The sequence below is a fragment of the Tarenaya hassleriana genome, unplaced genomic scaffold (assembly GCF_000463585.1).
Source record: "Tarenaya hassleriana unplaced genomic scaffold, ASM46358v1 Cleome13, whole genome shotgun sequence".
NCBI classification, from domain to species: Eukaryota; Viridiplantae; Streptophyta; class Magnoliopsida; order Brassicales; family Cleomaceae; genus Tarenaya; species Tarenaya hassleriana.
The window spans coordinates 1,124,516-1,149,344 of record NW_010963495.1 but is presented as its reverse complement, the minus strand read 5'-3'; the positions used below and the strand labels follow the sequence as shown (position 1 = coordinate 1,149,344).

At 41.2% G+C, this 24,829-nt stretch overlaps 7 protein-coding genes across 11 annotated transcripts in view; 4 read left to right on the top strand and 3 right to left on the bottom strand.

Annotated features, from left to right (window-relative positions):
* The window catches only part of LOC104807400 (pentatricopeptide repeat-containing protein At2g17210), a 2,683-nt gene extending 1,286 nt beyond the window's left edge, over positions 1–1,397 (top strand). Inside the window, exon 2 of one of the 2 annotated variants that reach the window (XM_010532655.2) lies at positions 1–1,397. In XM_010532655.2, coding sequence (XP_010530957.1) covers positions 1–1,337 — 1,337 coding nt within the window. In that variant the 3' untranslated portion in view covers positions 1,338–1,397. The other variant, XM_010532656.2, reaches the window with a different exon arrangement.
* A 147-nt stretch (positions 1,398–1,544) lies between these two features.
* On the top strand, positions 1,545–5,506 carry LOC104807401 (ubiquitin domain-containing protein DSK2b-like). Of its 3 annotated transcripts, none has more exons than XM_010532659.2 (8): positions 1,545–1,971; positions 2,515–3,294; positions 3,606–3,811; positions 3,895–4,008; positions 4,152–4,210; positions 4,634–4,662; positions 4,791–4,865; positions 4,998–5,506. In XM_010532659.2, exons 1-8 carry the CDS (start codon positions 1,722–1,724, stop codon positions 5,144–5,146), a joined length of 1,662 nt encoding a protein of 553 aa, XP_010530961.1. In that variant the 5' UTR covers positions 1,545–1,721; the 3' UTR covers positions 5,147–5,506. The 3 variants fall into 3 exon arrangements, with proteins under 3 accessions (XP_010530961.1, XP_010530960.1, XP_010530962.1); XM_010532658.2 differs by having other exon boundaries at positions 4,791–4,883; XM_010532660.2 differs by lacking the exon at positions 4,998–5,506 and having other exon boundaries at positions 4,634–4,723; positions 4,760–4,844.
* Positions 5,507–9,152: 3,646 nt separating this feature from the next.
* Positions 9,153–14,383, top strand: LOC104807396 (protein NLP2-like). Of its 2 annotated transcripts, XM_019201856.1 has the most exons (7): positions 9,153–9,382; positions 9,849–10,094; positions 10,168–10,885; positions 11,173–11,220; positions 11,310–11,594; positions 12,055–12,808; positions 13,205–14,383. In XM_019201856.1, the coding sequence occupies exons 3-7, from the start codon at positions 10,304–10,306 to the stop codon at positions 14,092–14,094; spliced, it is 2,559 nt and encodes an 852-aa protein (XP_019057401.1). In that variant the 5' UTR covers positions 9,153–9,382; positions 9,849–10,094; positions 10,168–10,303; the 3' UTR covers positions 14,095–14,383. The 2 variants fall into 2 exon arrangements, with proteins under 2 accessions (XP_019057401.1, XP_010530951.1); XM_010532649.1 differs by having other exon boundaries at positions 9,849–10,885.
* On the bottom strand, positions 14,006–15,445 carry LOC104807397 (pentatricopeptide repeat-containing protein At2g17140). Its single transcript, XM_010532653.1, has 4 exons — positions 15,369–15,445; positions 14,926–15,194; positions 14,515–14,847; positions 14,006–14,090 (listed from the first exon to the last, which is right to left on the bottom strand). The coding sequence occupies exons 2-4, from the start codon at positions 15,155–15,157 to the stop codon at positions 14,065–14,067; spliced, it is 591 nt and encodes a 196-aa protein (XP_010530955.1). The 5' UTR covers positions 15,158–15,194; positions 15,369–15,445; the 3' UTR covers positions 14,006–14,064.
* Positions 15,398–18,278, top strand: LOC104807399 (isocitrate dehydrogenase [NAD] regulatory subunit 1, mitochondrial). The gene is made up of 4 exons (XM_010532654.2): positions 15,398–15,986; positions 16,474–16,713; positions 17,540–17,618; positions 17,747–18,278. Exons 1-4 carry the CDS (start codon positions 15,471–15,473, stop codon positions 18,019–18,021), a joined length of 1,110 nt encoding a protein of 369 aa, XP_010530956.1. The 5' UTR covers positions 15,398–15,470; the 3' UTR covers positions 18,022–18,278.
* A 116-nt stretch (positions 18,279–18,394) lies between these two features.
* Positions 18,395–20,293, bottom strand: LOC104807395 (lysM domain-containing GPI-anchored protein 2). The gene is made up of 4 exons (XM_010532648.2): positions 19,417–20,293; positions 19,051–19,171; positions 18,769–18,956; positions 18,395–18,658 (listed from the first exon to the last, which is right to left on the bottom strand). Exons 1-4 carry the CDS (start codon positions 20,081–20,083, stop codon positions 18,558–18,560), a joined length of 1,077 nt encoding a protein of 358 aa, XP_010530950.1. The 5' UTR covers positions 20,084–20,293; the 3' UTR covers positions 18,395–18,557.
* A 507-nt stretch (positions 20,294–20,800) lies between these two features.
* Positions 20,801–24,314, bottom strand: LOC104807394 (glycerol-3-phosphate acyltransferase 3-like). Its single transcript, XM_010532647.2, has 13 exons — positions 24,104–24,314; positions 23,958–24,015; positions 23,548–23,666; positions 23,232–23,331; positions 22,920–23,015; positions 22,694–22,790; positions 22,432–22,519; positions 22,253–22,348; positions 22,083–22,169; positions 21,779–21,898; positions 21,558–21,656; positions 21,225–21,310; positions 20,801–21,071 (listed from the first exon to the last, which is right to left on the bottom strand). Exons 1-12 carry the CDS (start codon positions 24,223–24,225, stop codon positions 21,262–21,264), a joined length of 1,131 nt encoding a protein of 376 aa, XP_010530949.1. The 5' UTR covers positions 24,226–24,314; the 3' UTR covers positions 20,801–21,071; positions 21,225–21,261.
* Positions 24,315–24,829: the final 515 nt, after the last annotated feature.

Sequence of the window (24,829 nt, the reverse complement as noted above, 5' to 3'; positions counted from 1 at the left end):
AGAGCGGTGACATTGATTCAGCATCTCGAGTGTTCCATGAGATGAGTGATAGAAACATAGTTTCGTGGAATTCGATTCTGTCTGGGTTTGTACGCAACGAAAGGTACAATGAAGCGCTTCTGCTCTATCGGATGATGGAAAGGGTAGCCATTGATGGAGATGAAGCAACTCTCGTGAGTCTTCTCCAGGTCTGCAAGTTCTTGGAGCTGCCATTGCAGATCAAGTCAATCCACTGTGTGATTATCCGGTATGGATACGAAACAAACGAGCAGTTGTCGAGTTCTTTGATCGATTCTTACACAAACTTCAACCTCGTCGATCAAGCGAGAATCTTGTTCGATGCCATGACATGCAAAGACGTGGTTTCGTGGAGCACGATGATCTCTGGATTCGCTCGGTCTGGCAGACCTGATGAAGCAATCTCAATCTTTCGTCGGATGGGCGACATTCCCAACGCGATCACCGTTACTAACCTTCTCGATGCTTGCTCAGTTACTGCAGATCTGAGAATATCTAAATGGGCACATGGAATCGCTGTTCGAAGAGGCTTCACCACTGTAAATGCCTCGGTTGCCACTGCTCTCGTCGATGCATACGCGAAATGCGGATCTATAGATATTGCCAAGAGAGCGTTCAATCAAATCCCGACGAAAAATGTCGTTTCTTGGACAGCGCTCATATCAGCGTACGCCATGAACGGTTTACCAGACCAAGCCTTAGCTGCGCTGGACGAGATGAAACAACATGGCGTCGCACCGAACTCCATAACTTATCTCTCAGCTCTATCGGCTTGCAGCCATGGCGGATTGATCGAACAAGGCCTCGGGATCTTCCATTCAATGATTCAAGACCATGGCAAGGTAAAACCTTGGATGTCGCCGCACTATTCTTGCATCGTGGACATGCTTAGCAGGGCGGGAGAGGTCGAGAAGGCGTTGGAATTCGTCAAGAACCTTCCGGAAGACGTCAATGCAGGGGTTTCCACTTGGGGAGCGGTTCTGAGCGGTTGCAGAAGCCATGGAAGAAGCGAGATAACCTCGGAGGTGGTAACAGAGGTTCTTGAGCTCGAACCGTCGTGTTCTTCAGGGTATTTGCTTGCTTCGAAAGCTTTCGCCGCCGAGAAACTATGGGATAATGCGGCAACGATGCGACGGCTGGTGAAGCAGAGAAGGGTTCGTGTCGTTGCCGGTTACAGTATGGTTCATGTCGGGAAGGTTTCTCGGAGGTTTATGGCCGGGGAGAAGGAGGTGGGACTGAGTGATGACTTCGAGATAAACGACGTCGTTTGGAGGCTGCATGAGTGTATGGAAATAGACGAAACTTGGGATGGGTATTAGGCCCAATGGGCCTGGCCTGATACTCATATGTGGAAACGACGTCGCTTTTGGTGTATGGGTTCTTCCACGTGGCCGTGTTTATCAGATGAAAAGGAACCGTGAAGACCCGATCCGCTCACAGACCCGGAAAGTCTCCCCTCCATTTTAATTGGCTGTAACCAACGAATCATTTCTTGTCTTTATTTCCGAATTCTGATTTTTTTTTTCTTCTCATTACACCTCTTTTTCCCGGAGTCATTTTCCGAACCGACAAGGATTTCTCGTTAAACATTTTTCTAGGGTTAGGGTTTCCGATCATTTGCAACCAACCCTGATTTGTTTGATTTCAGATTCTGCAAGTTGTGACGAAGAAGAAGGGGAAGGCTCCTCAGGGATAGATTGAGAATGGGTGCGGAGGGAGATTCGAGCGAGCCGCAGACCGTCGTCGATGGCGGTGGTGGAGGAGGAATAGAGATGGTGGCTGTGAACATCAGATGCTCGAATGGCTCCAAGTTTACTCTGAGGACGAGCCTCGATTCGACGGTTGGGTCTTTCAAGGCCCTTGTGGCACAGAACTCTGATGTCCCGGCGGATCAGCAGCGATTGATTTACAAGGGTCGGATTCTCAAGGATGATCAGTCGCTCCTCAGCTATGGTAACTTTTCGGTTGTCTTCTTCTTTGTGGTTTCATTTGGGATTTCTTTTGTTTTAGCGATTTCGTTGAAACGTCTCGAGGATCGAATTTGGTGTGAGTTGGATTTTCTGAAAACAAGTGATTGTCCCGTTGTTGTTGTTTGGTAGAAAAGTTGGCGATTTCTGGTTTTGTTGTTGTCTGAATCGTAATGCAATGCGTGATTTCCTTTCTATAGTCTATTATCATTTTACGGATTCTGATGTAGCTTTTCCTTTGCACTTTACTGATAACGTCCTAATGATTGCTTTCAAATCTCCTGTTTCTGAGATAGTTAACAGAAGAAGTTTCTGACTACCCTTTAAACTATTCATCATTGGTCATGTCCGTATTTTACTCCGGTGAAGGGCCATGGCCTTCCGATGGGTATTAGCGTGGATATTATTTGGCTGTGGAATATATTTTCAACTTGGTTCTGTAATTTTCTAGTATAATAATGTTTTTCAAGTGGTATAGCTTACCTCATGAACCTTACTGTTCCATTCCATGTGAATTATTTTATTCAAGGTTTGCAGGCTGATCACACTGTTCACATGGTTCGAGGCTCTGCCCCGTCTTCGGCATCTCCTGCTGCTCCTGCTGCAAATCCTGGAAGCCCAACCACTACACCTGCTGTTTCCCGAGGCGTCGGTTCAAACGGTAGTCCAAATCTTGGAGGAGCAGGTCTTGGGTCATCTTTGTTCCCTGGCCTCGGATTTAATCCATTAGGTGGTGGAAATGCTACACCTGGTTTATTTGGAGCTGGTCTTCCAGATTTTGAGCAAGCTCAGCGAGAGATAGCTCAGAACCCGAGTATGATTAGAGATATGATGAATACACCTGCAATCCAGAACCTATTGGACAACCCGGAACTTATGAGGACCTTGATTATGGGTAATCCTCAAATGCGTGAGCTTGTAGATCGCAATCCAGAGCTTGGCCATGTACTTAATGACCCAAGCATCCTCCGGCAGACCTTTGAAGCTGCAAGAAATCCTGAGCTTATGCGTGAGATGATGCGGAACACTGATAGAGCAATGAGTAATATTGAGTCTACTCCTGAGGGATTTAACATGCTTAGGCGTATGTATGAAAATGTCCAGGAACCATTCTTGAATGCTACAACAATGTCAGGAAATGCTGATAGCAATTTGGGTTCTAACCCATTTGCTGCTCTGCTGGGAAATCAGGGTGCTACACAAGGTAGAGATGCTTCTAACAATCCTTCCACAGCCAATACTGAAACGGGTACAGGGAATAGTGTCCCAAATTCAAATCCGCTTCCTAATCCTTGGAGCGCTACTGGTGGTAAGATACTAATTTCATCTTTTCGGCAAACTCACTCTAACTACATTTTGCATATTTTTATACCTGTAGAAGAGAACCAGTCACCTGCTTAGCAGGTACACTGCATTAGACATCAACATTAGGTTACCAATGAAAATGATTCACATGGATATTGGTTAAAGTTCAACTTTCCCGAACTGGTTTAGGGACAAGACAGTTTAATAGATATGTGAGTTATGTAGTTCTCACAATTTGACATCACGAATAAACAATTTGAAGAGCAATTAATATGTGTTCTGTATTAAAATTGATAATGTACTGCTACATGACAGGCCAGACTACTGGCCCTGGCAGGACAAACTCTGCTGGGGATGCGAGAGCCCCTGGCCTTGGTGGTCTTGGTGGACTTGGTCTGCTAGGGATGGATCCAGCTCTTGGTGCTACTCCAGATGCTTCTCAACTGAACCAGTTATTGCAAAATCCAGCCATATCGCAGATGATGCAAAGCTTACTTTCGAATCCTCAATACATGAATCAGGTTTGTGTCTTGAATCCTTTTTTTTTTTAATTCAGGCCTTGTTGCTACTAAGAACATATTGAGGATTGATCTATGGATTTCAGATCATCAATCTCAACCCACAACTCCGAAGCATGCTTGATATGAATCCTCAAATGAGAGAAATGATGCAAAATCCAGAGTTCCTTCGTCAGCTTACCTCCCCAGAGACAATGCAGGTCAGTTTGTCCCCTTGACCTGTTTCTTTGTTGTGTTTTGGTTTATGCATTATGTGGCCACTTCTAAGCATGATCCTTATTGCTGAACTATGTGATTTGATGAATTTTTCACCCTGTTGTTGTGGTTTTATTTTGGTTTGTAGCAAATGATGGCTCTTCAGCAGTCACTTTTCTCCCAGCTTAATAGGAATACGACTAGCCAGTAAGGCAGAGTTCCCTTGTTTCTTGCTTTAGTTTTTTTAGACTGGTTTGAATGGTGTAATTTCCACTTAATTACAGAAGGCGGGACTCATATACTGTCCCCTGTATATGCAATTCTTTCTGGTAACTAGCTGAATTGTTGAACTCTATAGATGGTGAATGGTCGTATCCATAAGTCGAGAAAGGATTGAAATCAAACTACTATGTTATCTACTACAGAAAGGTTTACCTATTTGTTCGTTCATGGGGTTGGGTTTAAAGCCTTTAATAAAGCTCTATGAGGGACTGCACGTTATGTTCCATCGCCAAAAGTAAATCTGAAAATAACATAGGAGACGATCTTGTATTCTATTTTATTTTTGCCTCCAACATAATTATTTTGCCTGATTCATGTTTATTTCTACTTGTCTCTTGCTTTTTGCAGGGATTCGGGGCAAACCGGTGCTACAACAGGTATTCTTGGAATTGGATATAATTGAAACGATTATTGAAAGGCTGGTATCGTATTTAGCAGGAGAAGAAGGGCTATGGTGGTTCTCCAAGTCAAGAGGAATGGGTACCCCACTTGAATGTTTTTTCAGGCGGCGGTGGTAATAACGCAGGGCTAGATATGTTGATGAATATGTTTGGCAGTCTTGGTACCGACAACCTGAGTGGTACGAATCAGCCCAACGGTCAGAACCTTTACCTTTGAAGAACCCGTTTTGGCCAACCCTTTTTCATCAACTTTTGGGTTATAATTTCTCGGTCTAATGTGAATAATGGATCTGCCATGTTGGTTTCTACAGTTCCACCGGAAGAGCTATACGCAACGCAATTGCAACAGCTGCAAGAGATGGGCTTCTTTGACAGAGAAGAGAACATCAGGGCATTGCGTGCTACCAATGGCAATGTCCACGCCGCCGTAGAGCGTCTCCTTGGAAATCTCGCTCAGTAGATGTAAGTGTGTTCCTGAAAGAAAAAAAAAAGAGAAATCGGTATCATGGAATCTGCATCTTTGTCTCTAGAGACGAACGAACGAACGAATGAATTCAGTCCGTGAAATCTGATATATGGTCATATGGTTAAATATATACATATAATGCGGCGTGAAGTTGTGGATACCCATCAAGCTTGTTGAGCCTCACATGATTTGCTTTCGGCTGGCTGCCCTCTTCTCCGTTTTCTTAGTTTTTCTTCCTCGCGTTGTCTTTTGTTGAACCGGTCACTGTACACTTGGACATATCCACTTTCGATTTTTACCCTTATCATGTGTTTAAAGATTGGAGTTTCATAATGCAATGCAATTTTTCATGCATCGGTGATATGTTATATATATGTATATATGTATATATGTATGTACGTATGTATCCTTACCATGTTCTCGGTGGTGATTAGGGATGGAAATAAGTCTTAAATGTTTATAATGACTTTTAGGATTTGGGGGTCAATCTCTTAAATATAATGGTCTCAGCTCAATGATTCTTGGATCTCTGTTGTGTCTGAATTCGGTCTTGTCGTCGGCTTCATGTCTCTGTTTGATGTTTTGCCATTGTTAAGCTGTGTGTGTTTTCTCATCTCTTTCGTTTTCACCCTCTTAACTCCCTTAACTAAACCTTATTAAGAAAGAAATTAAGGTCTAATAACTAGATTATCCAAAACATAGGCTGTTAATTTAAAGATAACATAGTTCCTCAATCTCTGTGTCCTTTGGCTAGGGTTCAGAGAATCAACACAGATTGGATTCGAGTGGTCTTTTTCTCACTCTCTCATCCGATAGTAACCTCGATCTGAATCTAAGATAATGTTTTTCTAATACTTGTTCCATGACACGACCATCAATATGTAATGTATTATATAAATGATGAATCTTTAAAAATATAATTTTGTGGAGATTCAGATGCGTTATAGGGAAGCACGCGTACACACGAAACCCTATAATCCCACTTTTAATTAGTACTATTATTTTGTTCAAATGTCGTTCAGACATATATATATATATATATATATATATATATATATATATATATATATCGAGTAGTTGCAACACACACCACAACACATGAATATTCAACCATCGGTTACACAGTACAACATAATATACACACGCCCATACATACATGTGCATTACATTATACATACACATGTGTATGGTGTGTGTATGGTGTTATGTGGAGGGCACGTAGGGCTTAAAAAATTGCATGATTATATATATATATATATATATATATATATATCATCTGGAATTAATTGGATATTTTAGGGGATTAACTTAATTTAATCTTAACCCCCCGGCTTTACACCTCATCAAACTGACGACCAAACATTAATTAAAATTAGCAAATTGGTGCAATTATGTTGAGATTTCTTAACTTCTTGTGTGATGTCACCGGGGGGTGGCGACAAATTTAATTAAGCACCTCGCTTTCATTATTATTAAATATTAATATAATTAAAAGGTCATTAACATAGTGACATCATCTTCCATTATCGCAGGGTTTGCTTCTTTCTATGTGCATACATATTATACGTATATTTAATATTCATTTTGTTAATATTAATTTGTGTACAGACACGCACACAGAGAAGCGGTAGCAACAACGGGTTAATTAGATTAGTGGCTTAATGACGCACTAATCAGAATTCTGTCTAGGGTTTTGGTCACTTGCACTAATGTCGCCCATCGGGGAAGTTTCAGCTGATGTTTACGTTACACGTAAATACGTGTATATACGCGTACGTACGAGAGAGCATATATATATATATATACACACGTACATGTATGTGAATGTACTTTAAAAACTTAATTGAAGTATAATTAAAAGGTTACTTTTTTTGAGTGTTTCCTGGAAAAGGACATGCGTAGGCCTTGCCGGTTTCAGACAAAGCAATGAGGTTTTATTACATGAAAAGCAAGAAGAGGAGATCGTGTGGACGATAATGTCTTTCGTATGATAGAAAAAACAATGATATAAAAGTGAATACATACATATATATGTATATGTATATGTTGAAACGTATTATATACTCGGAGATTTGAACTAATCGCAACTAAAATGGGAAAATCAGGATTAATTAAGAGGGTTAATTAATGGCATTTTGTTTCGTCACAATTGGGATGCGGCGAATCGGGAGGATGCGGGAAAGGGCCACGGCTCCCCGGATTACTGGGAGCCATTTGATCGTTACTTTGTGCAAATTATACATATATATATACATATATATATATATGTATGTATGTATGTATGTATGTAATAGTTTCTCTTATCAATTCGTAATTTCGTATGTATATATGTCATTTATGGGTGTGGAACAAGCCTTTCCCGTTAGTAATATATAGTTGGATATGAGTTTTAAATTGAGACGTTTAACATCGTGATTGTTAGGATTTGTCCGTTTCATGAAGGATTTTACTAAACTACATAAAGTAGTTATGTAGTTTAATTTAAAATGATTTTTAATTTTTCAGGACAAATCATTTAATGAGATTTCATACATGCATACATACATACATACATACATACATACATACTTGTTAGGATTTGTCCGTTTCATGAAGGATTTTACTAAACTACATAAAGTAGTTATGTAGTTTAATTTAAAATGATTTTTAATTTTTCAGGACAAACATACATGCATACATACATACATACATACATACATACATACATACATACATACATACATACATACATACATACATACATACATACATATATATATATATATACATATGTAGAATGATCAATTGGAGAAATGCATGTGTCGAGGTGAGATTGGAGAGTAGTGGAATCGCCGAAGAGTTGGACTGTGTTACATAATCATATACGACTCGTTAAACACGGCTTCGTTTTCATTGATTTATATTTTATATATACAAGATGAATGAATTACGTGCACAAATTATATAATTCGAAATTTGTGAATATACAGATGTTTGGAGGCTTATTAATTTGTCATGATCTATACATTAAATATAAACTGAATTTATCTTTTGAATCATTATTACTTGAATTTAATTAACAATAGAATTACAAACTTTTTTTTTATATACTTTGAATGATACGCCATATATATACCGATGTTTCATGTCGGCTAATTAGTTTATGGGGGTTATATTGTTTATATGATCATATATTTGAGAATAAACCATATCAATTAACAATAATTTACGTTTTTGTAATTATGCATATTAAAATATCACATTTTTATTGAATAGTATATATCATATATATAAATATGAAATAAAAGTGTGATTTGATTAAAAAATGGGACAATATATATATATATTACCGAGCTGGCTTGATATTTCTATATATAGTAAATTGATTATATGCCCTAGTTATAAAAAAAGAAGTCATTAATTATGGTGTGAACTGTGAAGTACACAAAAATAGGGCTGATGTCAGAATTAGATAATCTTAAAGAGTTGTAAAAAAGAATCTTTGAGGGTCAAATGATTAATGAACCTCTTCCACGCGACATTTTCTTCTGCAAGAATCTCTCTCCCTCTCCCAACCCCATTGATTCACCTGTTCACTGAACAAAAGTACACATTGCACACGTAATCAATGATTATTATATTAAATATTTTTTTTATTGTTAATACTTAATTGCACTTTGTATATATAACTAAAAAAGAAAGTAAACGGGCAATGAAAGAATCCCCGTTCATTATACTTATACACCCCAAAACTCACCACCAGAGCACATTTTTAACGCACAAGCTCCAAAACCGCCAAATTCTCTCTCTCTCTCTCTCTCTCTCTCTCTCTCTCTTGGAGGAGAGAGGTGTTGGAGCCTGTAGAAACAGACAAATCAGAAATTTGTGTACTGAAGGTGGAGTTTTTGAGTTTGCTTGCAAGTGTGATACAACAGGGAAGAAATCTGATCGGATGTTCATAAAAGGGTCCACTTGGTTCTTGAGGAAAGACACCGCACGCCCACATGGGTGAGATCAATACTTAGACTGATTTCACCGTTTCAGCTGCTGCTTCTGTAAAAAAAAAAAAACCCAAAGCCTTTTCTGCGTCTCGCCCCTTCATCTATGTGACTTTTGGGTTTGTGTACGGAGAAAATCTTTGTTGGCTGACCATTTGGTTTTTGGTTGTCTTCTTGGCTTCTGTTCATCTGAAACCCAAAGTGAAAATCTTTTGGTCTCTACTCTTTCTTCGTGCAAGGAATCTTGATAAAAGTGAGCAACTTTTGCTTTTCTTTAGATAAGACATGAGAGGATTTCTGGAATTGGGTTTGTCTTCTTTTTCCCTGTTCTGGGTTTGTGTTTTTTTTTTCTGCAGGTTGGAGATTTTTGTCTGAAAACCAATGGCATGGATTTGCTGATTCTTCCTTTTTTTCACACCTTTTTGCATTGTTTGTCATCTGCATGCTGTTGTCTTGTTGTTTGTTTGAGGATTCAATAATTGCCCAAGAGTTGATTCTGCATATTCAGTGTTTGTCCATAGGGAATATATATATAGTACTCTAAGCTGATGATAGCCTTCCGGAGTCAACTCTCCATAGAAGCAGCGAAGCTGTTTATATTATAAGCTAACTATGATTTCATCTTTTTTATTCTTTTTGAATCTTTTTGTTCTTGATTGCAATTTCCGTATAGGCATCTTGTTTTCACTGAAACTTTGCACGTGCGTTTTCATCTTCAGGAGGCTTCTGCTTGCCATCTCAATTTCATGAAGAACAACAAATTTCTGAGAACTGAAGGTTAAGGACGATTCTCTTGGACGAAAGATTGAAGAAAAGGGTACAGTTCTTTTTGGTTATGGAAGGTGGTAGCGGTGGTGGTGGTTTCTCGCCCAATTCGAGCTTTGGGACATTCCCTGAGACGGCTATGGATTTGGATTTCATGGAAGAACTCTTGTTTGATGGATGCTGGCTTGAGACTACAGATGGTAAAAGCTTTAAGCAGCCAGGGCCTTCCCCTTCAAATTCTAACTCTGTGAAGGACTCGCCTTTCCTGTTCAGGTATCAAGATCTGAAAAGCAGCAATGTTGGATTGAACCCACCTCAGAATACCTCCAACGGCGAGACAGAAAGCAAGCTCCCTCCATCTCCTACTTATCTGAAGAAGATTCAGGACCTCCATGAAACCCATCAATCAATGGATCAAGAATCTTTTGATCTTGCTGCAACAAGTTCAACACAATCAGAGAAGTTACTTGTTGAAGGGGCTGAGGCAGGAAGAAGATGGTGGATTTGCCCGGCTCCTTCTTCATCAGTAAAAGACAGGCTTGTACATGCTATACAGCATCTGCAAGAGGCAGTGATAGATAAGAATTTCCTCATACAGATATGGGTGCCATTTCAGAAGGGAGGTAAAAACTTTCTTACCACACTGGAGCAGCCACACTTGGTCAACCCAAAGTACTTGAGCCTTCAAGAATACAGACATGTTTCGGAGAAATATAGCTTTCCAGCAGATGAGGACTCGAAGGAATCCGTAGGACTTCCTGGCCGTGTTTTCCTTGGGAAATTGCCCGAGTGGACGCCTGATGTGCGTTTCTTTAGAAGCGAAGAGTATCCACGTATCAAAGAGGCACAGAAGTGCGATGTACGTGGGTCACTTGCCCTTCCTGTCTTTGAAAGAGGTAGCGGAACTTGCTTGGGTGTCGTTGAGATTGTCACAACAACTCAAAAGATCAATTACCGACCAGAACTTGAGAATATCTGTAAAGCTCTTGAGGTTTTCTTCTTCTTCTTCTTCTTCTTCTTTGTTGTACTTCAAAATCTAAACATTGAACTACTGTGTATATATACATACCTGCAAGTCTGATAATGACATCATAGAAAACTGACTGAACTTTATGGATAGAAGTAATCATATCCCCTCATCCTTAAACCTTTTTGCTTTCCAGCGAGCAAAAATTTGAGAGGGAGAATTGTTAGCCCATTATGTCAAAATTCTTCGGAATGTTGTGAGAAGTTAGTGATTGTTCTTTATTGTAGGCTGAAGTCATTAATGTTTTGCAGGCCGTTGATCTGAGGAGTTCAAGTAATTTGAACCTTCCAAGCATAGAGGTGAGTTTGACCTGCTTCCAGAACCAACTCCTTTCGTAAATACTCGGAAATATGATGACCTGTTACTGAGATCATACCCTTATTTTCAGTTTCTACAGGTCTATAATGAATTCTATCAAGCAGCATTACCTGAGATATCAGAGTTTTTGGTCTCGGTCTGCACTTTATATGATCTGCCTCTAGCTTTAACATGGGCACCGTGTGCTAGGCAAGGCAAAAGCGGATGCCGGCATTCTGATGAGAACTACTCTCAGTGCGTTTCAACAATTGATTCTGCTTGCTTTGTCCCCGATGAACATAGCAAGAATTTTCTGGAGGCCTGCTCCGAGCACCATCTGCTTCAGGGGGAAGGAGTTGTAGGGAAAGCATTCAAGATGAACAAACGATGTTTCGTGCCTGATGTCACCACATTTTCCAAGACCAACTACCCTCTTTCCCACCATGCTAAGATCTTTGGCCTGCATGCTGCTTTAGCAGTTCCAGTGAAAAACAAATACACTGGGGCAGTTGAATTTGTGTTGGAATTCTTCCTCCCAAAAGCCTGCATAGATACCGAATCACGAAAGGAAATGCTCATCTTACTGTCCACGACTCTGGAGCGAGATTTCAGGAGCTTAAATCTCGTCGTTGACAAAGAAACAGAGGAAGAGGTCATATTACCTGTCAGAGACACCATGGTCTTCTTAGATCATCCACTCGGTGGTGGAGAAGCAACACAGAACTTGAAATCTTCGACTTTGACAGAAATTTCTCGGGAAGAATCCTCGTGGATCTCCCATATGATTATTTTCCGGATTTGATAAGATCTCCATTATACGATGGAAAGCATTCAAGATGAACAAACGATGTTTCGTGCCTGATGTCACCACATTTTCCAAGACCAACTACCCTCTTTCCCACCATGCTAAGATCTTTGGCCTGCATGCTGCTTTAGCAGTTCCAGTGAAAAACAAATACACTGGGGCAGTTGAATTTGTGTTGGAATTCTTCCTCCCAAAAGCCTGCATAGATACCGAATCACGAAAGGAAATGCTCATCTTACTGTCCACGACTCTGGAGCGAGATTTCAGGAGCTTAAATCTCGTCGTTGACAAAGAAACAGAGGAAGAGGTCATATTACCTGTCAGAGACACCATGGTCTTCTTAGATCATCCACTCGGTGGTGGAGAAGCAACACAGAACTTGAAATCTTCGACTTTGACAGAAATTTCTCGGGAAGAATCCTCGTGGATCTCCCATATGATGGAGGCAAACCGGAAGGGAAAAGGTGTCTCTCTCTCTTGGGAGTATCAGAAAGAAGAGCCGAAAGAAGAATTCAAGATGACAACTGGGTGGGATGACAATCAGCCTGATCCAGACCACCATAATTTTCTTTCGGGAGCCGGGCAGTTTCAGCGGGGTTCAAGTTCAGGATTCATGATTGATATTGATCCTAGCATCGAATCACCTCCCTCGGGTGGGGGGCAAACATCAGGCAATAGAAAACCCGGTGAAAAAAGAAGAACAAAAACAGAAAAGACAATCAGCTTGGAAATTCTTCGACAATACTTTGCAGGAAGCCTCAAGGATGCAGCGAAGAGCATTGGTGGTAAGAAGTTGTTCTGTCCTGCTGGAGACATTGCTCCACTCTTCTTCCAGTCATATTTTCCTTGAATGATGATCCTGTGGAACTTGCTCTGTCCCTGTGGCATACACCACATGAGTTGTGAATTCTTCTTATACTTTCGGAAAAGTATAAACTTCACCTAGCATGGTCTAAACAGTGGCTCTTAATTTGAATATGACGCGTTATATTAATCCATATCCCTGAAAAAACCAACAAGGGCTACCTTGAAAGCTCCATGCCAAGTATAATTGCACAAGTCTCAAACAAAAATGGGCTCTATTGTCTTCCAGCTTGAGCTATAGCCTTGGTTCTGTCCTGATCCATAGATCTTTTTATCTCGCCACTGATGATTTACAGGGTTTCATTTTTGTGTTGCAGTCTGTCCAACTACTCTGAAAAGAATATGCAGACAACACGGGATAACAAGATGGCCTTCCCGGAAGATCAAGAAGGTTGGGCACTCGTTAAAGAAACTCCAGCTCGTCATGGACTCTGTTCAAGGCGTGCAGGGCTCTATCCAACTCAATTCATTCTACACAAGCTTCCCGGAACTAAGCTCTCCAAATATGTCTGGTAGTGGCCTTTATTTGAAGAGTAATGACCAGTCAGCGCATTTGAACACTCAACCCGAGAATGGTGTTTCACCACAGGAAAATGCAACTGCCCCGAGGTCCCCATCATCTTCGTGCAGCCAGAGCTCTGGTTCAAGCACATGTTGTTCAACTGGAGCTAATCAAAGTACCAACACTGCAAATACTTCAAACACTGCAATCCCTCTGGTGGCTGAGAATGCAGGTGGAATTTTGAAGAGAGCTCATAGTGAGGCAGAACTACATATCGTGAATCAGGAAGAACCGAAGGTTTTCTGGCGAACCCAGAGCCATAAAACATTCAACGATCATCCTCTTCTCGAAAACTTACCTCCACTACCAGGCAGTAGCAGAAGGAGCTTAAAAGCTGGAGGCGCTGTAAAAGTGAAAGCCACATTCGGTGAAGCCAAGGTACGACTTAGCTTGCTCCCAGGTTGGGGCTTCAAAGAGTTGCAGCAAGAGATTGCCCGGCGTTTTAACATAGATGATATCACCAGATTCGACCTCAAATATCTGGATGATGATCGTGAATGGATTCTTCTGACATGTGATGCGGATCTCGAAGAGTGCATCAACATATATAGATCATACCAGAGCCACACAATCAAGATCAGTGTTAATCAAGCGTTTCAAGTCAAGCTGGGAAGTTCATTTGGTAGTGCTGCTCCTCTTTCCTGATAAACAATCAGGCAAGTCTGTGACTGGAAAACACCAGGAAGATTCTATTGATTGCTAGTGTGTTAGAAATCTCACTCACCATTTTAGCCTAGGCCACAGTTTGTAAACATCTTTACAAGTGCCCTTGATCATAAATGTCATTTTGCAAGTAACAGTAACCGGTCTGCATTGGCTTAGTAGATTTTTGTATAAAAGGCTATGCATTCCAAAGACTTAGGTGTTGTGCTTTGTGTTTGTATATCATTTATCGTTGGGATTCTACCAATAAGACCTATGTTTTTGTATTTATTTTCAGGTTAACATGAATGAAATTTGGAACTTGTATGCAAATTCAATCATCTATTGTTTCATTGGTTCCTTCTCAGCAGAAGAAATTACCAGAATGAACTTTTGTTTGCAAGAAAAAGGTCGTCATGTTACCTGTGGACGGGAATTTCAGGCCAAACATCTTCTCAGCAAGTTCATTTGCCTCTTGCTTCTTTCCCCTTTCACCCAAGCCATCAATCACAGGCATGAATGCTGCAGGGCCAAAAAGCATACATCCATTGTCTATCATCTTATGCAAAATTCCGCTAGTCTCTACCTCTACCTTCTGACATAAAGCTCTCAGTAAGATCCTTATGGAGAAAGCGCCCCAAACCCAAGTAAAAACCTCTCTCCAATACAGCTTCTTCGTGCGAAGCAACTCATTGAACATCAGACTGTAAAGGCTTTCCTTTTGTCCACAGACATTGACAGCAGTCCCAAAGATTCCTGAGCATTGTTAATGTTAGACACTTTACATACGCTTTAATTGTACATTTGAAGGAAAATACATTGAGGATTGCGTACTTTTGCCTTGTCGATGAGACCCAATTTGGCGAAGATTGAGACGCCGGAGACAAAAGAAGAAAAAAAATCCGCCTTTTGGGTTTCTGAGAAGAGCATAAGACGGTGAAGATGGTCGATTTCTTCGCGTATTTTGGCGCGAACGAGGATATGGAAGATGGTCGGCGCTGCAACATGGGAGACGATTTGGGTTTGGTCCGAAGGGGAAGAGGAGGTTCTCTTGAAGATTCTCCATGCCAATCTCGTACTGTTCGTGTGCTTCCCAAGAGCTTCTGCAGTTCTGCTAGTGTTAGTGTACCACTTTGTTCCATGAAAAAGGCGCGGAACCATGGATTCGGGGATGTAATTGACCATGGCCTTTTAAATCGGGTTTCAAATAGAAATACCAAATTAATAAGAGGGGAAAACATAAAAAGGTAAACATTTTGGGGTGGTTCTATAAATACCGGAAGTTACCGAAATTGCATCCCCGTCGGCCTCGATCCCTCCAAGCGCCTCATTGTCTTCTCGATCAACCTTTCGGATTTAGACCCTAAATTGCTGCAGAGATGTCTCGCCGATCGATCTTGCTCCTGAAGAATCTAGCGAGGAGCACGACCGGGTCAGGGTCAGGTTTCCAAACCCGTTCCGTGACTTACATGCCTAGACCCGGAGACGGCGCGCCACGGCCGGTGACGCTGATTCCCGGCGACGGGATCGGTCCGCTTGTGACGAACGCGGTGGAGCAGGTGATGGAGGCGATGCACGCGCCGGTGTACTTCGAGAAGTACGATATTCACGGAGACATGATGAAAGTGCCGCAGGAGGTGCTCGATTCGATACGGAAGAACAAGGTGTGTCTGAAGGGTGGGCTCAAGACACCAGTCGGTGGTGGTGTAAATTCGCTCAATGTTCAGCTGAGGAAGGAGCTTGACCTCTACGCGTCGCTGGTCAACTGCTTCAATTTGCCAGGTTTGCCCACTCGGCACGAGAACGTGGACATCGTTGTGATCAGAGAGAACACTGAAGGCGAGTATTCTGGGCTTGAGCACGAGGTTGTTCCCGGTGTTGTTGAGAGCCTTAAGGTATAAACCCCTCTCGAGGTTCCTGATTTTTCCCTGATTTGAATTTTGTTCTTCTGGTGATGCTTTGGTTCATATGGGTATAAAGTCGTATGCTTTGGGTTGAAAGTGTGATTTGGGTATAGCTTTTAGGAATACCTTTTTATAGTCTCTCCGCCTTGATTTGTGATTTTGGAATTTTAGTTTGGAGAGGAAGGATTTATGGTGACTTTGAGATGAACGTATAAACGAGATTATATACTCTATGATGTTTGCAATTTCTTGAATCTCTTTATGACCATCTTGTTGAATACAATCCAATCCTGTTAGTGTCGATTCTATGAATACAATAGTTTGTTCAGACACAATACTGATTAGTCGTGTAATCTACGAGCCAAGTTCTTTTCCATATCCTTTATTCCGTCTGTCATTTGTGCTTGCATTTGTAGATGCATGTCGGTTTGCATCTTCTTTGGTTCCATATCAGCATCTGATCCTATTCCTCTGCTAGGTGATCACGAAGTTCTGTTCTGAGCGTATTGCCAAGTATGCTTTCGAGTATGCATACTTGAATAACAGGAAGAAAGTTACAGCAGTGCACAAGGCCAACATCATGAAACTTGCGGATGGTTTGTTTCTGGAATCTTGTCGAGAAGTTGCCAAGAAGTATCCAAGCATCACCTACAATGAAATTATTGTCGATAACTGCTGCATGCAACTTGTATCAAAGCCAGAGCAATTCGACGTCATGGTATGTTTCAGACTTCCCCTTCTACAAGAATTACTTATAGATGGTAGAATGCATTCATGCATATGCATCTTCTCCAGTACACCTTGACACATCATGTTATTCAATATTTCTTGGTTGTTTTACTTTCAAATATGCTATTTATCTCTGACAGGCATCATTTGTTACCAATGGTGTGTTTTTGGCCATCTTTCTAAATAGTGAGTGGTATTGCAGTGATGCTTAACTTTTGCATTTCGGAAGTTTATAGAAATATTTGAGTATTATGAACTTATGTCCTGCCTAAATGTTTTGAGTACTGTTATTGATTTCCATCTGTCTGTGCTGGGAAGTAAGTGGTAGAATCAATGAAAATTCGGATTTGAATCAACTAATGATCAAAAGAAGAAGATTCTGAAATCCAATTGTCTCCATTTCCCGTGTATATTATTCAGAAATCTCTATAGTATGTTGTTACTACGCCTATTCTCTTCTCTCAGATTTTTCTGCTTTAAAGGTTAAAGCTTACAATCAGTAATTCCCGTTTCTGTTTTTCGAATAGGGGGCCTATAAAGTATAAATATTCTGAGGATTAGGCGAAGTATATCTAGCTGCCTTGCTCAACTAGCTCAGTAGAGTAGACATGTTTCTTATCAAAGTCACACTTTGTTTTATGATATATATATATTGGAGTTGCCTAGCAATTAGCATGAATACTTTGATTTCAATCTGAATAGAGCAATCTCCACTTGGGGATAAATGTTTCTCTGCCAAGTTTTTTCTACTTTTAACGTTCCATCTTGGCAACACTTGGTGTAGCTTTGACAAAGCTTATTTTCTTCATTTTCAGGTAACTCCCAATCTCTACGGGAATCTCGTTGCCAACACTGCGGCAGGTATTGCCGGAGGCACTGGTGTAATGCCTGGAGGTAATAGTTTCTACATTTACCCTCTCAAGCAAGTTTTGGACAAGACAAGGTCAAGATTGAAATTGTCGGCTTATTGTGTGGTAAAAGAAAAATGCTCTGAACTTGTATCTCTGAATGAAAACAAACAGGAAATGTCGGAGCAGAGCATGCGGTCTTTGAGCAAGGAGCATCGGCTGGAAATGTGGGGAAGGACAAGATTGTGCAGCAAAAGAAGGCAAACCCCGTGGCATTGCTGCTATCATCGGCCATGATGCTTAGACACCTTCAGTTCCCTTCATTTGCTGACCGGCTGGAGACCGCAGTGGAGCGGGTCATCTCTGAAGGAAAGTATCGGACTAAAGATCTCGGTGGAGACAGCACCACCCAAGAGGTCGTCGATGCGGTCATTGCGAATTTGGACTGACTGATAAATTAGAAGTTTCCCCATATAAATCAATCAAATTCCAGATTTCTCTGCTGCAAGATTGCCAAAGGTGTTATGATTCACACTGCCCTCTGGTTCTGTACCTCTTTAGTATTCTACATTCTTTCGAAACAGCTCAAATATGGGTTTTCGTCGATCAAACGTCTGTCAAATAAGTATTGCTGCACCGATTGAATTGTTGGGCTCATTTCTGAAATTGTGATCTTAGATCCTCGAGAAGAGAGGCTTGAAATGTTTCTCTGGATCTTTTTTTGTTCTTGTGACATGCAACTCTTGCCTTCTTGTCAAAGTTCTGCTGCTTTGTTTGGTAAACCAGTTTCAGTAGCCAAAACTAGAGCTCATTCTTGGGATCTTCTCTAAGGACATTTTGGTAAAGATAGTTCAGTATACACACATTGTTTTTTTGGATTGGAACTGAATTGGACATACATAAATTAACAAGCAAATGAGCAAAACATAAGCCTCGAGAATGAACAAGAGGACCATCGCAAAACAGGAGCCGTTGAAATCACTTTTTACCAGAGAAGATGAAGACAGAGGAGCACCAACTGAACAGACACGACCGAGAATTTCCAGTCCGAGTGGAACCTTGAGCCATGGTTCCCCGAACGAGACCCTGCTTATGGACATGGACAAAACCAGATTTCAGTTAGTAACCATCGCTGCTGTGTGTAATGAAGCGCCATGCCTAGAGAAGAACGTGAAGATATATTGACAAAACCAGACCTGGACAAGAATCTGGAGAGAGGGTAGTGAAGATGGTCTGGTTGGAGAAACCAGCGTAAGCGCATGAACGAGGTCCGCAAGAGCTCGAGGTCGTGTTGCCAATGAGCAAGCTCTTTTGTCCTTGGCATTGCATGGAAGGGCAAGTCTGCCAGTTCGCTGGCTTAAGCTGAGACGGTTCGCAACTTAACCTGGCCATGAAATACAGAGGAAAAGACCTTAGGATTATAGAAATATCGGCACGAGCCGTCATGTACTATGAGGTTATTTCACATGGAAACTTACGTCCAGTTTCTGGAAGCATTGCAGGAACACTTGACGCAGTTGTTGGCAGTGATGGTGTACGAGCCGTTCACTACAAGCATCGGACTGTCCAGTGAGTCGTTCCTCACTGAAGAGCTGCAAACTGTGGAGTAAAGTTCGAAACTTTTTATTCAGAAGATGAAGAAAGTCTAAAAATGGAGATCAACCCATGTCATGAAACACAAAAAGTTTCCAACTTTGTAAGAAAGAAGATTGAAAGATCTGCGAATGCCAATTCTTTTAATCATTTTGCTAAACAAGTAGTTGAAATCGGCAGGTCAAAATCAATCAAAATCTCACAAGAACATCTTCTCTCTGTTGTCCCTTTTCAGGGTTTACGAAGATTACCTCTGAGAGGGACATCGAAAGCATAATTAGCAAGAAGCTCGCTGTCGCCGGAGATTCCATTGAGCCTCAGCAGCGTCGCGTTGTCCGTACCGAACTGAGCCGCGATTTTTTCGACAGAGCTTCCAGGTTCCACCACGTGGGCGTAATGAACAACATCCTCACCATCCACCTTGTCGCAGCTGCAAGGCAACGGAATCCACAGCCTCTGACCCACTTCGATGACGTCGACGTCCTTGATCCCGTTCACATCCCCGATGCTCTGGAACTGAACCAGCCCTCTGAACACGACCGACGAGATCCCGGACAAGGTGTCGCCGACCTTTACGGTGTATGTCGGGACGCGGTTGGAGATTCCCGTGCCGTTGGAGCAGGAACAGGGGATGGGGATTCTGATCGTCTGGTTCGCGCTCCATCGCTGGTTCCGTGGGGTGGAGAGAGGGAGATCGTTCGCGGCCAAGATAGACTGGAGATCCCTGGCGGAGAAGAGGGCTTGGAGGTCACCGAGGGTGGTCGCGTTCTGCGGCGCGAAACCCACGAGAGAGCTGCACGTGGCAGATCTTCCGCCGCCGCACTTGAAGCTTCCGGTCATTTCGGCGGCAGAGAGGTGGAGGAGGAAGGAGGAGACGGTGAGGAGAAGAGGGAGAAGGGTAAATCGGGAAACTCCCATTTTTTGTTTCTTTTTTTGGTGGGAGAATCTATTCTCTGTTAACTGGATGGATTTTGGGATATAGCCAGGAAGAAGAAGGGAGATGCAGAAGAGAAGAACACTGTGTAAAATATTTCAAGAAAATTCCAGGTTTTGAGTTTTGTTGACCAGAAGAAATGCTGAAATGAATTAATGGTAACATGAAAATTATTGAATGTGATAATAATAATAATAATTCAAACTTTTTTTAACCTTCTTCTTGTCCGGAGAGGTTTTCGTTGACCATTTGAGACACATTTTAAGGTTTATGTTGGGAAGAGCCATGCGACGGGAGTTTGTCGTAAGTGAAAAGTCAACTCCATATCTCCACAAATACCATGTTTTTTTGGAGTGATTCAGCCCTAAAACAAAAATTAAATTAGGATAAAATTTGCTGAAATATACTTAAAAAATACATTTTTGCAATGAGATTTTTCTTCTTCCGACTTTTGTAATGTATCCTTTTTCTATGGTTGAATTTGTAAACGGTTTTTATTTAATTCGCGTAAAGCGTCAACCTTGAGGATAGATCCATCATTTTCATCAGCGGATTTTCCTTAACAAAGTAAAGCCACTAAATTTTGTTCTCTTTAATCACAAATGATATTAATTATTCAAGAACTAATAATACCTCATGGTTTCGTATTTTGGACATTTAACGGGAGCAACAAATGATGGATTTGAGTTTGTAAAATCCCATTCAAAAAATATATATATATATATTATTCAATTTATACAGAATTTATGATATCAAGAGCTTAAAAACAATAGATACTTTTAACACATCTCATAGAACTGCAACTCATCCTCTCTGCACCACATACCAATGTGTGTATGTGTGTATGTGTGTGTGTATAGATCTTGATTTAGATCTTATCACCATATTCAACTGCCACTAGAGATTATATGAAACTAAGAGAGAAGACACAGGAAGTATCATGGTCTTGTCTTGTCGGTCCATAGATCACAGCTTCAACAACAACAACACAGTAATGTCATTAAATAATGACAAGAAAAATTTGATTAGTATTCAATCCTGGAAAAGTTTACACTATGGATTTATATGTATTATGTATTAAACCACAAGAGGTAATATGTGTGAGGGGCAAGAAAGAAAACAAACCACAAAAGCCAGAACTTGATGGATGAGATCCTTGCGTTCATTGCTCATCCAGTCTAGCCAGAATCGATTCCGCGAAGCTCTGTTGCCTGCCAGCAGAAGGAACGAACAGTCAGAGTTCCTGTCTACGAGTGACACTAGCCATTGATTCAGGTCTGTTGGCGAGATACATGCTCTCCTTCCAAGCCATGGCCCATTAAGTCAACAAAGATATAAGCTTGAACCTTTCCACATGTAGGTTGACAACTACAGGCTTTTGCATATACCCGTACGTTTATACCGATATGGTTCTAGATTCCATTGCCGAGAAAAAAGAAGCAAAAGACGTAAGCTTACTTGCGTTCTCTGTGCTTGGGGTTTGGTCGGGAATACTTCAAGTATCTGTCCCATGGAACCATTTTGAGACCTGCCCGAACAGATATCATGTCTCTCACCCTGTCAAACGAAAATACATGTTAATTCCCATATGACCAGATCTTTCTACCAGTGAAGAAACACCGTTTTTTTCATCTGGCAATTGCTTGCTCTGATGAATGTTCTAGAAAACGACGTTTTACCTCTCTGCAAATTCGATTGGTGTCTCTCCAGGCCTTGTGGTTTGGGGTTCCAAATACCACACATCACACACGACAGCCCACGATGTCACGAATCGGAGCAAGTGCATAGTGAACGACTGTCTGCACACAGCATCCACTATGTCATATCATTCCTGTGCTTACAGAGATGGCAAAACGGCCCACATTACTTTTGTTTTCTTCGCACGCCCACTATGGGTCAAGAAAAGGAACATAATTTTGTTAACTAGTTGAATGTTTCTTTATTTCCTTCATATGAAATATATGCACAAGCCAGTATTCTTACTTCCGGCTGTTCCAGAAGGCATCAACAAAAATCTTGTTGTACTTGATTGCAATTGGACAGACAGTGCAGCCAAGTTCAAAAGCTCCCCGATCATTGTGAAGAAGATGAGGGAGTCAGATCACTAATATCTGTAGACGATAAGATGTATTCGAAGCTAGGTCTGGAATACCTTCTTGAACATCACAGTATAATGATTATTTACACACGTCCCTTCAGGAAATATGAGAAGAGGATTGTTATCAGCCCCTTGAACATGCTCCCTTAACCTGAAATATGATACCCATGTTCCCACGATCAATGTGAGTAGAGTATGTACTAATGCTTTAAAGGACATTAAAATTTTACATACTTCCTTGCTACAATTTCACGATCCTTTGCCTCTGAACGATTGAACCAGATACATCCTTCGCTCTCTAATATGGTGCTTTGCAGCAGTCCTTTGTATTCAAGCAACAGAAGTCAGATAACAATTTTCAAAATGCACAAAAAGTAAACCAATCATTGCAAACCAAGAAAAAAATCTGCGATGGCATTGATCATCTACAAATTAGAAATAGCATTAAACATCAAGATTGCATCTTTAGGCAAAATATTACAGCAATAAGACTTACCAACCCAACCAGGATGCTTCTGCATTATGACGGCAAATGCAGTCATCTGCTCTACGACAATAAAATCGATCATCGAAGTATGGTTGGCAACATATATCTGTCCCGAAAATCATAGCATAAACATAGATCGATAAATACTCCTTAAGCAGATATAAACTTCAAATGGAGTAGACAAATGGGGGAAGGATAAGAAATTATTAAGAGAAAGTTTAAGTGGACTTGAGACCTGGCCAGGCCGAATGCTCGGTCGTGGCCCATGATACTTAACAACTCCAGTCCATGAGGCAACAAAGAAGCTGCACATCATCTCCACCAAGCACCTCTAATAATACAGGATGCAACAGTGAAAGGTTCATCAGCAAAGGATCAGGATTTGTGCTCCAGTACCAGGAAGGAAAAACGAAAAGGAAGAAGATATAGGAGAAAGCTATATCTATGAAATAAAACTTCCAGAAATCTAGATGGAAGAACAATGGAATATACAGTGAAAGAAGGCAAAAGAACAAAAATGAACTTATAAGGCAACGATAATCCGCACCTCTAACTTTTTCCTCAACTTATCCTGACCTTTCAGCAGATAATGCACAGGGATAAACGACGAAAGGAATATCATCCACCCAAAAGCGAACACTAAGCACCTGCAGATCTCAACGGTTAACAGCACAGATCAAACACAACAATGTAAGACTTAGCGTTTTGAGCTAAGGTGAGAATTGGATAATCATGCATGCGGGAAACAGGGTGCTACCCCTATCTCGTAACCATGAGATGACTACAAATTTGAAGGATCTTGATCTGATTGGATAATAAAGACCAATGTCTATGGTGTTCCTTGACAAACAAGATAAACCAACCTCAAGGGAAAGATAATCAAATATCTAACAACGACCCCGCAGCACCATAATGGAAACAAGTATACGTTCCAGTTCCAAGGTTCCGGCGGATTCGACTTGAAGCATCGTGTGAAGGAGTCCTGCCCATTCATCCCAACATTACTATTACCAGAACAAAAACTCGACCCAGAGGCGGATATCAATCAGATCATGCATCAGATTCAACGAGAAATCATGCATTTCCTGACCTCCAATGCCTCACCATCAAAAATCAATCTGACCCTTGTACGCAAATAATTGAAATATTGCTCGGAAAAATTCGTTGCAGAATGTTAAGGCATCCGAAAACAAGTCCCAGCTACACCGAATTTCGTGCAAAACATTCCAATAGAAAACATAGAAAAATTACGGGGAAAGTCGAAGTATCTTACATCAACAATGGCACCAGCAGCCTCAGTGAGCGTGGGAGAAATGTCGAGCAAATCACGCCTTCAAACACGACAACTAATAAGGAGATTGAATCAATCGAACACGAGTGCACACATCTAGAGGTAGAGGGGAAAGAGAGAGAGTATACAGGCGGAGCTTGCCGTGAGGTTCGTTAATGGAGGATCCAGAAGGAAGGTAATCTTCGATGTTAGGTCGATCCAGGTCGACCTCCGAGGCCGAAGCGACAAGCTTCCCCGCAGTGCCGGTCATCGTCTCCGGCGGAGCTTTCTGATCTCGGGTGGCCGTTAAATGTTCTGGTGAGCACGAAGAAGAAGTCCTCTCGATACGAATTGTGGATTTTCTCTCGCATTTTAACTCTTCTATACACACAACCCAGCGCATCCTTTCCCACTCTCCCTCTCTCGCGCGTGTGTTTCACCGCCATGCATGATGATGATGTGATGTCCCCCGTAATATTCTCAACATCGATTGCCCTCGAACTTATTTTATTGGGAAAAGGTTGCGTCCAAGAAACTATAACTTAATATAAAATTTTGACGGCTAAAACATGTAATAAAAATTTTCTGCCATGCTGTGAAATCTGTGGCTTGCAAAATAATCAATGTTGATATTATATATTAATTTAATTTGGAATATACCATGTAAAGTGGGACTGAGTCGGCTCACGAGTCAGAAGAATAAAAATTACTATTGCATCTTTTAAACATTTGGATTGGTTGGTGCTCGCTTCCAAATTCAAACCTTCTACCTCCGTCGGAGGTTTATGTTGGGTGGTAACAAACGAAATCTAATCCAGAAGATAACAAGCTGACGTGGCTAAACACACGTCAACTATTCTCTCTCTATCTCCCCC

What these genes read in the sequence shown, in the direction of transcription:
- LOC104807401 (XM_010532658.2), top strand. Translation starts at nt 1,722, where the DNA reads ATGGGTGCGGAGGGAGATTCGAGCGAGCCGCAGACCGTCGTCGATGGC. An exon ending in GCAAACCGGTGCTACAACAG is followed by an intron (nt 4,663 to 4,790) that starts GTATTCTTGGAA and finishes ATGTTTTTTCAG; the next exon opens with GCGGCGGTGGTAATAACGCA. An exon ending in TGGTACGAATCAGCCCAACG is followed by an intron (nt 4,884 to 4,997) that starts GTCAGAACCTTT and finishes TGGTTTCTACAG; the next exon opens with TTCCACCGGAAGAGCTATAC.
- LOC104807396 (XM_010532649.1), top strand. Translation starts at nt 9,965, where the DNA reads ATGGAAGGTGGTAGCGGTGGTGGTGGTTTCTCGCCCAATTCGAGCTTT. An exon ending in TTGTAGGGAAAGCATTCAAG is followed by an intron (nt 11,595 to 12,054) that starts ATGAACAAACGA and finishes AAAGCATTCAAG; the next exon opens with ATGAACAAACGATGTTTCGT. An exon ending in TGCAGCGAAGAGCATTGGTG is followed by an intron (nt 12,809 to 13,204) that starts GTAAGAAGTTGT and finishes TTTGTGTTGCAG; the next exon opens with TCTGTCCAACTACTCTGAAA.
- LOC104807397 (XM_010532653.1), bottom strand. Translation starts at nt 15,157, where the DNA reads ATGGAGAATCTTCAAGAGAACCTCCTCTTCCCCTTCGGACCAAACCCA. An exon ending in GTCTCATCGACAAGGCAAAA is followed by an intron (nt 14,848 to 14,925) that starts GTACGCAATCCT and finishes AACAATGCTCAG; the next exon opens with GAATCTTTGGGACTGCTGTC. An exon ending in CCTGAAATTCCCGTCCACAG is followed by an intron (nt 14,091 to 14,514) that starts GTAACATGACGA and finishes ATTGTTTATCAG; the next exon opens with GAAAGAGGAGCAGCACTACC.
- LOC104807399 (XM_010532654.2), top strand. Translation starts at nt 15,471, where the DNA reads ATGTCTCGCCGATCGATCTTGCTCCTGAAGAATCTAGCGAGGAGCACG. An exon ending in GTGTTGTTGAGAGCCTTAAG is followed by an intron (nt 15,987 to 16,473) that starts GTATAAACCCCT and finishes TTCCTCTGCTAG; the next exon opens with GTGATCACGAAGTTCTGTTC. An exon ending in CACTGGTGTAATGCCTGGAG is followed by an intron (nt 17,619 to 17,746) that starts GTAATAGTTTCT and finishes GAAAACAAACAG; the next exon opens with GAAATGTCGGAGCAGAGCAT.
- LOC104807395 (XM_010532648.2), bottom strand. Translation starts at nt 20,083, where the DNA reads ATGGGAGTTTCCCGATTTACCCTTCTCCCTCTTCTCCTCACCGTCTCC. An exon ending in TTTCGATGTCCCTCTCAGAG is followed by an intron (nt 19,172 to 19,416) that starts GTAATCTTCGTA and finishes TTTACTCCACAG; the next exon opens with TTTGCAGCTCTTCAGTGAGG. An exon ending in CTCTCCAGATTCTTGTCCAG is followed by an intron (nt 18,659 to 18,768) that starts GTCTGGTTTTGT and finishes GTCCATAAGCAG; the next exon opens with GGTCTCGTTCGGGGAACCAT.
- LOC104807394 (XM_010532647.2), bottom strand. Translation starts at nt 24,225, where the DNA reads ATGACCGGCACTGCGGGGAAGCTTGTCGCTTCGGCCTCGGAGGTCGAC. An exon ending in CCTCACGGCAAGCTCCGCCT is followed by an intron (nt 24,016 to 24,103) that starts GTATACTCTCTC and finishes TCGTGTTTGAAG; the next exon opens with GCGTGATTTGCTCGACATTT. An exon ending in AGTTGAGGAAAAAGTTAGAG is followed by an intron (nt 23,016 to 23,231) that starts GTGCGGATTATC and finishes CTGTATTATTAG; the next exon opens with AGGTGCTTGGTGGAGATGAT.